Here is a 14,723-nt window from a genome sequence, read left to right as displayed (position 1 = left end):
CTTGATGTCTGCTCTCACAGGTAGGTTACTCTGAACACCAAGACTCCCGAAAAGTCTTCAAAGGCATGAGTTCAACCTTCAAAACAAATAAAAATGTAAGAACTGAAGACAGAAAATCTTTGTTCTAGCTGGGATTTTCAAACACAACCTAAGAGGATGGATGTGTGATTACAGACAGCTACTGAAAATCTCATCCAATTCTTTAAAAGCAATTTTTCAGCCCTTTTTACCCTAGCTGAGATGTAGCCACACAGATGATAGAGCAACACCTCCAGTAACCTTCCTCATATTCAAGAGGAGCTGGAACAACGCTAAGGTACCACAGACCATCAAACAAGATCACTTTAAGGAAGACAAAAGCATTTCTGAATTTTGCTTCACAGAAAACAGTGGTTCATAACACACTAAAACTTTGTGATCTGCTACCATGAACTTTATCTGTTTTTCAAATTATATCTTATCTTACAAAGCCAATTTACTTACAATCAATCCCATTCCCACCAGTACCAGCAAATACCTGGCTTCAAAATTTCAAGTTTATTTTCTGAAAGAACCTCACTTTGCTATCCAGGTTTAATTTGCTCCAAAATGCAGCACATCTGCAGTTTTCCTTTCCCCTTGTAGTCTGAGGAAAATATTTCACCTAAATACAACTCTGGCACTATTACCAGATGATGCTAGGGTGGAGGAGATGGGGGAAAGGGAATTCAGATACAGGTCTTATGGAATATGTTCACAGAAATTCACTTATTTAGTGCAATATCCAGGGTATGGAGACCAGTCTTCCATCAGTGGCACAAGGCTTGCTATTACCCTGTCACTTCAGCATCTTCCCTCTCATCTGCCTCAAGCAGTACACATTTAAAGTAACAGCTCTGAGCACCTTCAACTTGGTCAAAAAAAAAAAGTTTAAAAACATTTTCCTTCCTAAGCGCCAGTAACCAGTATCCAAAACTCCAAACACTGAAACCCAGCAGCAGACAATCACAGAATCACAGAATACGAGGAGCTGGAAGGGACCTTGAAAGCTCATCCAGTCCAACCCCTGCCAGAGCAGGATCACCCAGACCAGGTCACACAGGAACACGGCCAGGCGGGTTTTGAATGTCTGCAGAGAAGGAGACTCCACAACCTCTCTGGGCAGCCTGGGCCATGCTCTGGCACCCTCACAGTGAAAATGTTTTTCCTCATGTTCAGGTTGAACCTCCTATGCTCCAGCTTGGGACCACTGCCCCTTGTCCTGTCACTGGACATCACAGAGCAGAGCCTGGTTCCTTCCTCCTGACACTCACCCTTTACAAATTATAAACATTAATGAGGTCACTCCTCAAGTCTCCTCTGCTCCAGGCTAAACAGACCCGAAAACGTGTTTTGTGCAGCTCCTTCAAGAAAACTTCAAGCAGTTTCTAGAAAGGTAAAACAGCCTAAACAGGGCCCTGCAACCCCCAGTCCTGGGGCAGCCCAACACAGTCTCAATGTGGAGATGTCTGAGGGAGCAGACACTGGAGCATGCAGAGGCGATGACTTCTTCTGAAGCTATGACCATACAACACAATCACTTTTCCCAGTTTCTCTAGGCTTTGGGGTTGGGTTTTTTCCCCAGCTTAATTAGATGTTTAGGTTTCTCCCCCCTTCTCCATACAGGATGGATTTTGCTAAGGCGCATGAGCAGAAGCATTTTGCCTGTTTTGGTTCAATATCCCAGCAGTCCATCACAGGCACATGCTGATCTGCCCAATTTCACATCCTCCTCTGGGGCAGAAGCAAGGCCAAACACACCAGAGCCCACCAGAGCAGATGTCTCATTTCCCCTCTGCAGGGGCTTCTCCGTGCCCTCGGCCACAGCAGGTTTCCATGTCATGAGCTGAGGGCATGGCTGCCTTTGGAAAGAACTAAAGGCACCACAAAGCACCCCTCATTCGCTGTTCATAGTAGGAAGGGTGCGAAAACTTCAACACAGTGAAGCTTAAAGAATATATTTTCTAGTTGTAATCAAGTAATCTCTTAATATCATCACTCAAGTCCTCTGGCAGACTGCAGTAGGCTATAGCAGACCACGGTCATAAAGTAAAACATTTGTATATGCTAAAATTAGGAGGGAATTTTTAAGAAAGTAAAATTTTGAGTCCGTCAATGGATGCTTTGATGAAGCACTTTGTAAACTTTATTATCTAAGAGATAATTTTACATTACTGTTTACTTTATCTTGTCCAGTCTGAAAACAAGTTACTCACCAGTTTGACTGCTTCCTGTGCTGCATCTTTACTACAAAAGGTAATGAAAGCATAACCTCTGTTTTGACCAGAAAGAGGATCCATCATGAGGCGCAGATCCCAAATGGGACCAGCTTTCTCAAAGAGTGGTACCAATTCATCTTCATACAAGTCTCGGGGAATCTTGCCAACAAAAACCTAAAAAGGAAGAGGACACAAACAAAGCTTTCAGAAATTCACACTTACTTTGAATGCTTGAAAGCTCCTGGGCAAGGAAGGACATCACAGCATAAACCATCACCGCAGAAACCCTGCAGCCAACATTATCGGATGACCTAAGTCTTCTAAGCCTCGTTCTCTTCATTCTGGGTTTTACATATGGAAAACCTGGGCTTGTTACTTATGTTGAAGAGGTCAATGGTTCTTACCTGGTTATAATTTTGGCAATTAAAAAAGAACCTAAAGACTATCTAGTTGGGTAGCCTAGATTAAAGCAGGCCAAGCATTTCCTTTCTCTTGCAGTATTTTCAGATCATCCTGTAACTCAATCTTCACTAGAAAGCTACAGAGACTAAAAAAAAAAAATATACAAAACTCCTTAAATTGCCTGATTTTCCACTTTTAATATACACTGTAATCTGATTTTCAGTCTGCATTTGTTTCAGCCTCCACCAACTGAATATTTTAATATTTGTCTGAGAAAATCTGGAGTGCTCATGTTTCTGTTCCTTCCACAAATTGTTTAATCACTGCAACTCTCCCCTAAATTCTGCAAATCTCTGAGTTGCTAATACAAGCAAAACATACCAAACACCCATTAAGACCAAATTCTGATTATTTTATCTAAGCGAGGCCGTGCCATAGTCACATCTGGTACCAATGGCTTAGCAGGTAACTCTCAAACTAAAGACACTCAGGGTGCTCATGTAAGCACTGACACCAACAAACTCCTGAGAAGAGTGCGATGAATCCAATTTAAAACATGTGGAACACAAATAATTTTCCTCAAATGACGGCCAGAACCTCTCAGATGTTTGTGTTACACAGATATTACCAAAATTCAGCTCACATTTCTTTCACTTAGCTTAGCCTCTCTTGGTTCAGTGTGAATGTTGACTGATCAAGACTTATTTGCTATTGGGGAAAAAAGGCATGGATTTATCACGCTGAGGGAAAATTTAATGGCAGAGCCCACAGGCTTTTCCCTAGAAAGCTTAGAAATCCTTACACACAGGTACTGCCATTCCCATTAAACCGAGAACATTCAATTCCAAAATCCACGCACAGTTTTTACAGACAAAAACCTGGTCCCACCATGGAAATGCACAGGACAGGAACTCCAAGTTGCTGCTGAGACAGTGAAACTGTCAGTGAACTCTGCACAAACTGCAGCTGGTTTTAAGTCAGTCAAAAGTCAACATTAAATTCTCTGGTTCAGATGCCACTGTTTCCAGCAGAACCTGAAGGTGACACACCAGAAGACTTCAAAAAAAGAAAAACCTTAATCCAAATACAAATAAAGTTTAGTCTAGGGTAATTTCCATTTCTAACGGAAGGACTTGCTAACTCGGGGGCAGTAGCTCACACCCAAGTAAATTTGCTCTGAGACTGTGAAGTTAACACTTCAATGAACTGCAGATCAATCCCAGCCATGACAAACACCAGGTGAACGTCTTTTAAGAGTCAGAAGAAACAACTGCAGTAACTTTTTTTAGATGTTGAAAAGCTGAATAAAGTTGCTGAAATACCAAAGAATGCAAATATCAGGTGTCATTTCGCTTTTTAGTTCCACAACAAGAGTACCGTGCAAAAACTGGCATTAATCAGTGAGACAGTACAAGAGATCTTGTCTAAGCAGGATGCAGCTGCATCACTTCAGGGCCTTTGTTGGCATCACTGACCATTACACTTACTTTTTCCACTTTTACTTCCTAAAGAACCTGTACAAAGTACTCCCTTTTACTTCTTCCTTATTACTGTTTCAGAAGATTCATTATGAAAAGACAACTAGGAAAAAAATCCCATTTTGGTTTCCTGAACAACTTCACAGAGCACTGTCAAGGGGTGCGATCCACCTGCGCTCTCTGGGTGATGGAGCTACTTCAGGCCAGGCTGGATGGGGCTCTACCCAGTAACACGGCCCTGGTGTCTGCAGGAGTTGGACTGGGGGAGCTTTAAAGTTTCCTTCCAACCCAGACCATAATGTTCAATTCCCTGATGCATCCTTCAGTTAATTCAACAACTGAGCCTCTCCTGCTGCCATAGCGAGCTCACGGCTGTGGACGGCAGCGATCTAAAGAGCTTCTTCAAAACCTCTCTCGTTTTAACAGCGCTCTTGCTCTTCATGTGCTTTGCAGTCAATTTTTCCAAAATCCCAGTGCTAATTTATGTAGGGCACATGACTGCTTCACGTCTCCAATCTTAATTTTTTTTAAAAAATAAATAAATTAAAAAATCAAAGGGGAAACCAACTCTGGCTTAGTGCAAAAACCTTCAAACCCCCAGTGTCCTTCCAGCACCAAAGCTACTTTTCAGCTGTGCACTAAATCCAGCACAACCTTGGTCTGAGTCAGCTCCTGCTGAGCTTCTTCCACCAGCGATTTCCAGGTCAGTTTTTACAGTGCACTGCAAGTCACCCTCACAACCCTTCTCTGACCATGCTCCCCCAGAGGAGCACATATGACACCACCTCCCTACTGACAAAGCCCAAAGTCATTCTGCATTTCTGATAACGCTATCCCAAGATGCTGTTTATCATAAGCATATCCAGTAAACTGCAGCTCTGAAAAGGACAGGCAGCAATTCTACTTCATACAGTGTAAACTGTTAAGACAGGCATCTAGCCTTGCACATCATCTTAGCACATCAGGGGCAAATAATCAATTTACAGAACTGACTGAAACCAATCCAGCAATCGGTACAGACTCGGGTCAGTTGCTCTCTTCACACCAGCTGCGCTGGACTGACTTTGCAAAGTGCTTTCCCCTTGACCCTGTTACAGTGGGGTAAAGGGCTGGTATGTCACAGTTGCAAATGAAGCCCCTGTTCTTCAGATGATATCTTAAATGGCATTATATTCATTTACACCAAAAGGTGAAGGATGGAAGTCACATACCACATCAGTTACCTCTGAAACTGCTGGTGTAACATTAGTCTGAACAGGCTACACACATCAGATTTTTTTTTTATCCCTCCTCTAAAGAAAAAAAAAAATAAATACACACACACACACACACACACATATATATAAATGATCCTTCAGATTTCCTGAACTTAACAACTAAAAGCTTCTCAGTCAGCAGAACGAAGATCAGGAGTGAAAAATATGTATTTTAACCTGTTTAGCAAATACAGCTCAACCTCACTAGGTATTACCCACAAATGCAGACACCACAGATACGACACTGGATTTCCCATTCAGCATTATCCAACTTGAACACCAAACACTTGCATTGTGCTTCAGCATCCCTGACCAGTAGTGGACTTATGACTAAAATTCCTTTTGTTCCTTACACACTAGAACTACTCTTCGCTGTGAATGAATTTAATCAAACACTTAGTACATTGTCTTCCCTTGTCTGCACCTCATTTCAAAAGTTCCTGAAATGGCTATGTAGAAGTTACTGCTGTCTCTGCATTCTCCAGTGCTGCTGAACAAATGCCTTATTTTAAGCCCCTGCAAGACGACTTAAAATTAGTTTTGTGTAAAAAAAAAAAGAAAAAAGAAAAATGAAATTTAAGAATATCAAATATTTTTTCAGCACTGCTTTCACATACATTTCAGTAAAACGATAAACTATGATTAGCATAGAGCAAGAACATCTAAGCACAGCTTGGTAAGTTATGCAAATCATCAGTTACCACCTTGCAGTTCAAGGATCCATTCTAATTAATCCCTCACATAAATGAATTTATTTTTCTTCGTGGAATATGAATATTCCCTTCAGAAATCACCCTTACTGTGACACTTATAAGCACCTTCCTGATTACATACATAAAAGCTTCAGCATCTCAAAAGATGCAAGAATAATCTAGAAAATGAAAGATGACCAAGACATTGACTATTTTCTTAAACTTAACCTAGTGGTTTATAGAAAAATATCCAAAAGAACTGCTGTATGACCATCCAGTGTGACTGAGAGTTCTCAAAGTGTTTAAGCTACAAAACAACCCCCTAGAGACCAAGAGTTTGCAGATCAGGTAAGCAAGGAAATGCACAGCTGAAGCATTTTCAGAACCAAACTGAAGTTTGCTCACAGCTTCCTGCCCAGGTGAAACGGCTCAACCACAGCCTTGAATTTCCCATGTGTTCACCGGCCAGACTTTGGCCTTTCGGGAAACAAAAACAAGGGGGAAAAAAAAAATCCTTAAAATCCTTGGGATTATCTTTAAGAACAGTGGGTGCTAACAGAAGGTCAGAAAAAGCAGAGAAAAGAGATCTTGGCATTTTTAAGCAAAACGAAGCAGCATTGTACAAGCCCCTTGACGATACAGTTACCAACATCTGCAGGTGCAAATGACAAAGGCAGCAGAAGGAGAAACAAACACCCAAATAACTGCTTCATCCTCATCCAAAAACCACTCCCATAAATACCACCAAGTATCAACACCACTATAATGCTTTACATTGGAGCAGCAAGGCCTTAAATCAAATACTCAAGTTTTATATCAAAACCTATTGCAGTTATTTTCTCCTCCAAGCTTCTGTACAGCTGTAAGTCCTTTGACTTTGTTACAGACTCACTTTCCAAAAAGGCCCAGCTGCTCCTAAAGCCCACTGACTTGAACACGGTGCACAGCTTCACCAACAAAACGTTCACAGAGGCAGTTTGTTAGTGTTCCATGCGCTGAACACCCGTAAAACCACTTCTCAATACTTCAGTCTTACTGTACATTCAAGTGTGTATTGGAAGAGAGTTAAAGCTATAGTTAACATGTAATAAATTCCACTATGTTTTAAAAAGACAAGTTAGCTGGTGTACAAGTATTTATAGTAGAAAGATCTGATACATCTTGGGAGAAAAATGGGTACCCAGTGTGCGTCTTAACAGTCCTTAGGTACCCTTAAAAACCACAGCTTTGCCATTACAGACATCAGTGACAGCTCTGGCCTCAACGTCCCCATGCCAGCACAAGCTACCAAGCCTCTGTAAGTTCTAAACACAAATGATTCATTGCTGCAATTCAAAGGGATACGTTTTGTTGGGTTTTGCCTATTTTTACCCACAATATTTGAAAAAGTAGCTTTTACACTCCTATATAATCAGAACTATCAAGGACAGAAAGGAAGCAGTTCTCAAAAGCTTAAGGTTAACACCCTATCTCTACAGCCTAACCCCTCCTCTAAAAAAAAAACAACCACAAAAACCCAACCCCTAAAAGACCCACCTCATTCTGGGCAAATAAAAGTGACATAATAATCTGCAGTCATTTGTGTCCAAACATGCTCTGCCTACTCTACCAAATTCCAGGATCATGTAGAAGTTGTTGAGCTCAACAGCAAGAGCTGCGACTAAATGTAATAAAGCACACACTGGCTTCAGCAAAGCATTCAGCATCTCAGGCGGTCAAACGAAGCAGCATGTGTAAAGCAATAATTGGTCTTTAAATCCTACAAAATGTCAGCAATAAATTGATTTGGTAGAGGTCTGGTTTCTGTAACCAGTTGGCTGGGTTTTGCTACAGCCTCTAATGCCAGCTCATGGGAGCAGCCTTTACGTTCTTATCTTCAGGGAGCTCCCAAAAGCTGCCCATTCAAGCAAGCTTCAGGAAATTTCAAGCTATAAAAATACACTCTTAATGGTATTAAAGCACAGCCAACTTTACAGCTTTCCTGTGACTTCCTGGAGAGGCTAACCACCACCAACAGGACAAAATACCTCATCTTCCTCAAAAAACGTTCAGTCATTAACAGAATAGTTCAGCTGAAAGGGACCTACAGCAATCATCTGCTCCAGATGGCCGGCAGCTATGGGCTGAACAAAATTTCAACCATGTATTGAAGGCATCGTCCAAACGCCTCCAATGCTGCGAGGATGGGACATGTGAAAGAACTGGTTCCCAACGTCAATGAAGCATGGTGCAATTAATAACACTTCATATGATCACGAGTGCCCTGGCAACACCATTGAATTGGTAAACAATTTGTGAATGCAGAAATGCAAAAATTTACAAAACAGAAACAGCTACACGGACTCCTTCAGTGCAGCAGCTTCACTATCAGTCCATGAAAGCATCAAGGATGTTTTCATATAGACTGAAACAAAAGCAAATAAGTGATTCCTTAGTAATTACTAACCCAGTTGTCCTCTTCAAAACTCTGTACCTTTATACAAAACCCAAGTCTCTCTCACCTTCAGCACGCTGCATGAAATAAGCCTTGCTACTGTCGCTTAAACTGCACTTATGTTACAGTCAAATACTCGTCAGTCATGCTTTTAAGTTACCTATACAGCTAATACCTACATTGGTCACTTTTTAAGCAATGTACCATAAGCTTCAGGGTAAACCATTACATTTGACAATTTAATGATTTATTTTACATTTTCAGAAATTTTACATAGTACTTCCTAGCATATTCCACCTGCTTTCCCCCTCCTCAATCTATAACCCTGTCTTTTGCAGACTACTAGGAGTAAGACAGACATACACAAAGAAAGCTTTCCTCTATGATACTTTAACCTTTCACTTATAACACAGTCTGTTTTCAAGTATTTCTTATTTGCCAGTTTGGACAAACAAAGAAAATAGTAGGTTGGTCTATATATACTGACCTCTGTCCCAATACCAGGCTGAACCCCAGAATACACAGTATCTGGAGGAGGGCCCCCATATTTCCTCTGTCCTGTAGTGACATCCAAAGTGTAACCAGTCCTCTCTAGCAAAGCCTGAAAAACAACCATCATGTTAGTTATGGGGGGGGAGGATAGTGGGTTCAAATATAAAGAACTAAAAAGTGTCCTAAGATAAGCACATAAGATCTGCTCCTTGCCACATTTGATAACGAGGTCTATATGGACAGACAAAACTAACCAAAAAAACACTTGTTATTTTTTAGGGTTTAAAAAACACCACCACGAAGAGCAACATTTATTTTATATACAAGTTCAGTGGAAAGAACTTGTTTTTCTTTTCCCTTTTTTTCCATTTTATATGTGGCACCTGAAGAACTCCAGGCAATTCTTTTCACCCACTCCGTACTCAGGTTTCTGCAGAAGAGTTTCTTGTTATACCAATACCTTGTTGAAATGTCCAATCAGTCTTAAAGCAGTTTTATGACTGCAGAAAAGCTTTAACATAACAGGAAAATCAAGATAATTCTTAAATAGTTACCAGAGGTTTCGCAGACCTTACATAACATTCAGTTCATGCATTTTGGCAACCGTGTGACGAGGAAGATGTGCATTTCAAACCTGCACTGTCTCCTTTGAACCTCTATCATGCACACATTTCTTTAAAGCCAAGTGTGAAAATCCAAGTAGCATCGATGCTCTTAAAGTACATCCGAAATTACTTCAGTCCCCATACAGGAAATGTATCAGGTAGTACAGAATAAACAGTATTTTCTAAATGTTACCTTAATCTTTGCTTCATCTGGTCCCTTTGTTGATTCCTGTACTTTGCTGCCTTGTTTCTCTCTTTGCCTGTAGGTCTTCATAACTCCACATAAAAATGCACTTTTGTTCTGTAGATACAATTTACAAAAGAATTCAATTGTGCATATGAAAAGCAATTGAATCTTACCCTCCACACCATGAGGTCTCTATATCAAGCTAATGCAGTAAGCAAAATGCCAAAAGAACCTTTTAGAAAAATATAACACTTAATTGAACAAACTTGTCAGATTGAAAAAAATCATCAGATTCCACGTAGTACTTTTACCTTCTTTTCTCAATAGCACACTCCTTTTTATTAGACGGGAACTTTTGCTTTGCACTCAAATACCTATGTATTTAAGGCAACATTTAACAGGCTTGTGATTTGGGTTGGAAACATTAGAATACAGCAACAGCAATGAATTTCAGAGTCGCAACTCTCCTGCCAACCGTGCCAGAACACTGTTTATGCTGATGTGCTCACACTCCTGGAGCTCTCACCTTACCTGTACATGCGACAGGTCACTTTCTTTAAACTGCTGTAATACAGAGAGGGCTCCTTCTTCATTAAATTCCCTAAGAGCATCAATTGCTCTTTCATCAAGATCGACATAAGCTACCAACCCTAAAAGTTAAAGATAAAGAAGTTACAGATTTCTATTGAATTTCATACAAACTAAGAACTATGCAGTTTGCTTTTAAAGTCAAAAAGTTACATTCCATAGCAACAGAATTACACATTTAATATCATTATATATTCCTACACAAGTATATGAAAGAACATGAGTATAACAATGAAAAAAGTCAAATTAAAATGTATATACCTAAGCACTAACTGATGTGCAAGATTATACTCCATGTATAAGTTTGCTAACATTCAGGAATTCAGAAAAAGCAGTATTACACACCAGAGGTGGAAACAGTGAACTCTGGCTCACTTCTAATCATTTGGATTTTGTTTGTCTTTCATGTTAAGTTGCACACTTCCTTCTGTGGAATGGAGCTGTTCTGCAGTGAGCTGACATGTGAAAATTACAGGTACCCTGTTGTGCGTGAAAAAGGAGCTGCCTAACTGACACTCAAACACTTCTGAAGCTCTATCCCACAAAACATTAGGAAGTAGAATGATTTTGTTCACTTTCCTCCAACTTCAAAAAGCAAAAATCAGTGTATTTCCAATATGTCTGAATTTTTCTTTTTCACTCATTTTGTTGCTCTATGCAGTTCAAGAGCCAGCATTCAAAAAGGTATTATTTCAGACCCTTCTATGTACCCGAAAAGGCTAATGTTAATGTTACAGGTACAGACTCCCCCAAGAAACACTGGACCAGTTCTGAAGCATTTTTTCTGTTTAAGGATCTTTGCAGTTATTTCTTTCCTTTTGTAATGCATAAGCTGTGGAGCGTGAATAGTACAGACTAAGATTTGCACTTTTTAAACTAAACAGCAAAATTTAGGACAGATCCCAAGAACTTCACACTCTTTGCAACAGCTTGATCTCCAAAATACACAGATGATTTAACTGCTACTTGATTTCAAAAACGCACAGTAGTGCCAAGCCCAAGGACTACATTTCAGAAGTGATCCTGCATATTGGAAGGCACCTGTATCTTTCATGTAAGACCTCAGCAGATTTCAAATCCCAAAGTTAAACCCCAAATTTAGCTAAGGTGTCAAAAGTAGTCTGCTTCACTGACAAACCCCTGCACAATGCAAACATCTTCAGTGGCACTCAGGAAGTAGAAATAAATGTTTTCAGGTTACTCATGCAGTGGCGTTGTACTAAGTAGTTGTATTCTGGGCTGAAAAGTTCGGAAGTCCCTGGAGAGCTCCTCCCAACACCACATAACTGCAACACGTGCAGAGCCCCACATTCCTCTGCACAGGCACTGACACCTCTCCTCAACACCAAGTGCACATCATCAGGACCCAGAAGAAGGGCATCTCTGAAGCCAACAGAAGCTGGCAAAGGCTTGTGAGAGCTCACTGGGAACGACTGCCACAAGCCAGCACCCACAGGAGCCAGAGCATCACACTGAGGACTGGGGAGGGACTGGGTTTTGAGCTGCCTTCACTTCATCAGTGGAATTTTGACTCTTATCAAGAAAAACTGTCATCTTGCCACCAAGGCATTCAAGATCAGCACAGAGCATTTCTACTGCTTCATGTTAATCTGTTCACAGAACACACTCTAAAGAGAAAAAGGAAGCCTCTGTCTATAGGACAAAATAATAAGGGGGGGGGTTACAAAAACAAAATAGAAAAACCTTTGTATATAAAGAAACCTCTCTAGAAGCTACTAGAGACTACTTGCTACCAGCAAGGCATTACTCGATTTGCTAGATAGCTTAGTCCTCAACTTTGCTGAAAAGCAGTTAGTGTCAAACTGAGCATTTCAGTGTAATAACCAACATGGATTAAACTGTCCACTCAGAACTAGAGAGAACAAAAATCCACAGGCAGACTCAATTCCAATGTAGTCCCAGGCAAGACAAGCTGGTTGCTTCCCTCGCTAAAGTCACCTCTCCAGCCCTTGAGTGTTTAAGAACCTCTGTGAGGAGTTGACAGTAGAAAAGTAAAAGCAAAATGATGATTCGGATTGAAGGAAAAAAAAAGTACAGTTGAGTATGCTTAAATATACATCTTTATTTGACAACATCTAAGAAACTAGTGCTCTGTGCCCTGGAGCAGCTAAGATATCACATCCAACACTACTGACGTGTCAGGTAATTAGTCAATGTCAAACCCAATTTGCCTTTAGGGAAGTCAAAGTAGCAAAACATTCAGAGCTACACAGATCAAGAACAATGAATTCTTAAACCTTAATCTATAAAAATTTGAAAATGGTATGCCCTCACTTTCATAACCAGTCAGAAACAAGAAATGCATATTATACCTGTCTGAAATATTTCATCAAGTCTCTCTGCCACCTTCTGTGGGAGGCCTGCCTCTATCAGTGTCTTGTAGTGCTCTGTGTGAGTTACACTGGAAGTATCCATTGGTTCTTCCTCTTCTTTTAACTGTACCGCATTACCATTCACCTGATTAGCCATTTTATTATGCTGCTGGAAAAAATTCAGGAGCTATATTACAATAAGCCAGAAATAACTAGTTTGTAGGACAATGCATGATTTATCTAAACTAATTTGTATACATGCTGCAAATGACCTGTATCAAAAGTTTTATTTAATGCTTTTTGGATGCAGCTGATCTAAGTTTCAAAAGAAAGTACAACCCTTAATACTGTGGAAAATGTACATGGAATAATTTACATAATTTTCTTTAAAAATGTACTTCATGTACATAACGATGTCTAAACTTTATCTGCTGACTGTCAGAAGTTAACTGGTTACCATAGCAGCTTGAACGTACTGGGATATGATAATAACATCCTTCAACAAAGAGTCAGAAGAGCTAGTGCTATTTTCATTTTCCATTCCTCTACTTTTAAAACAATTGTTTAAAATTTAGCAAACACATAACCCTGCAGGGTAGCTTAAGGTATAAAAATGCCAATTCTTGTTTGCTAATTTTCACTTTCTCAGCTTGTTGCCACGTCTTTCTTTAAACCCAACGCGCTGCACGGACCAGCCAAACGCTCTGTCACGACACTGTCAGGACACGGTAAGGACAGAAAGGGAAAAAAAATCGCACTCTAACACACATTAGAATTTGAAGCTGCAACTGAACTGTTCCCATACTTTCAGTTTTACTCAAATAGATCTACAAATCACAGCTATTTTTTTATAATATAAAACTTACTGGTTTAAAAGGAAGCCAAGACTGCCACATCTCCAGTTCTTATATTAATAAAATCAATATAAAGACTTGCTTTCAGAATTAACAAACTGCAAATAAGTGCACTGAAAAATGCACAACTAACTCCTCAGACAATTCCACTGGGATTTGCCCAATTCATTAAGAACAGTTTCAATTTCTCAATGAGCCAGCCAGCTGATATTTAGCACTCCCAAATAAAAAGGCTGACAAGAAACAATACAACCACCCAGCAGAGAACATGGGGATGGGATGATCAGCTGTTGAGTTCAGAAATGAAATGAGCCTCAGGCTCAGCAGTGATGGTAACCAGACACACACAGCACGGTCCAAGCAGCCATGGAGCACTGGAGGTGGCCATGGAGATGATTCAAAAGCAGGTTTTTTAGAAAACGCTGAAACCTCGAGCTATTTACTGTGCTGCAAAATGAGTCTCCAGACACAAGCACACTTTACACAGTCATGGTGTGCCCATCCTCTCTAGACTACAGCTCAGGAATGTCAGGGAAGATCCTATGAAGATTTGCAAACTTGAGCAAGATATAAAAAAAATATTCTTCTTCAGACAGCAAAGCAACGATTTTACTAAAGCTGTTCTCAACTTGAAGGGCAATTTTAGAGTGCTGTAACGTGGCATCACACTGTTTCTCTGTCAGATGCTGTTTCTTTCTGCAGGTAAGAAGCACACATATTCTGCTACTTGATGAAGAAAAGCTGCTTTCTAGCCTATTCAGTTTACTTAAAAGCAACTATGACTAATTACAGCAGAAAAAAAACGCTATCTGAAGACTACAGTAATGCTTCCCTATCACTACAAGTATCAACCAAACTCTGAAAACTCTCTGAAGGTGAAGTTTCTACAGATCACAAAAATCATGGAAAAGAACAGCCAGCTGAAGGTCTGCTTGCTGGACAACTCTGCGAGATCTGCTCTGGGGGGACCTTATTGTGGCCTTCCAGTTCCTAAAGGGGTCCTGTAGAAAAGCTGGAGAGGGACTTTTTAAAAGGGCAGGTAGTGACAGGATGAGGGGGAATGGTTTTAAACTGAAAGAGGGGAAATTTAGACTGGATATTAGGAAGAAATTCTTTACTGTGAGGGTGGTGAGACACTGGAACAGGTTGCCCAGAGAAGCTGTGG

General features: G+C 40.3%; 1 protein-coding gene across 1 annotated transcript; it reads right to left on the bottom strand.

The window, feature by feature from the left end:
- Window positions 1-2,201: 2,201 nt before the first annotated feature.
- Window positions 2,202-12,871, bottom strand: LOC104542987 (heterogeneous nuclear ribonucleoprotein R-like). The gene is made up of 5 exons (XM_010187467.1): window positions 12,705-12,871; window positions 10,315-10,433; window positions 9,790-9,897; window positions 8,987-9,100; window positions 2,202-2,411 (listed from the first exon to the last, which is right to left on the bottom strand). The coding sequence occupies exons 1-5, from the start codon at window positions 12,859-12,861 to the stop codon at window positions 2,202-2,204; spliced, it is 708 nt and encodes a 235-aa protein (XP_010185769.1). The 5' UTR covers window positions 12,862-12,871.
- Between the last annotated feature and the right edge of the window lie 1,852 nt (window positions 12,872-14,723).

The sequence above is a fragment of the Mesitornis unicolor genome, unplaced genomic scaffold (genome assembly GCF_000695765.1).
Source record: "Mesitornis unicolor isolate BGI_N332 unplaced genomic scaffold, ASM69576v1 scaffold29356, whole genome shotgun sequence".
Taxonomy (NCBI): Eukaryota; Metazoa; Chordata; class Aves; order Mesitornithiformes; family Mesitornithidae; genus Mesitornis; species Mesitornis unicolor.
Note: the sequence above shows the minus strand (reverse complement) of the source record. Positions and strands in the feature narration are given on the sequence as shown.

Bases quoted from the DNA above. Each gene is read 5' to 3' on its own strand.
- LOC104542987 (XM_010187467.1), bottom strand. From the start codon at position 12,861: ATGGCTAATCAGGTGAATGGTAATGCGGTACAGTTAAAAGAAGAGGAA. The intron at 9,898-10,314 runs GTAAGGTGAGAG...TTGTATCTACAG, and splicing joins GTGACCTGTCGCATGTACAG to AACAAAAGTGCATTTTTATG. The intron at 9,101-9,789 runs GTAACATTTAGA...GTTGTTTTTCAG, and splicing joins CAGATGAAGCAAAGATTAAG to GCTTTGCTAGAGAGGACTGG.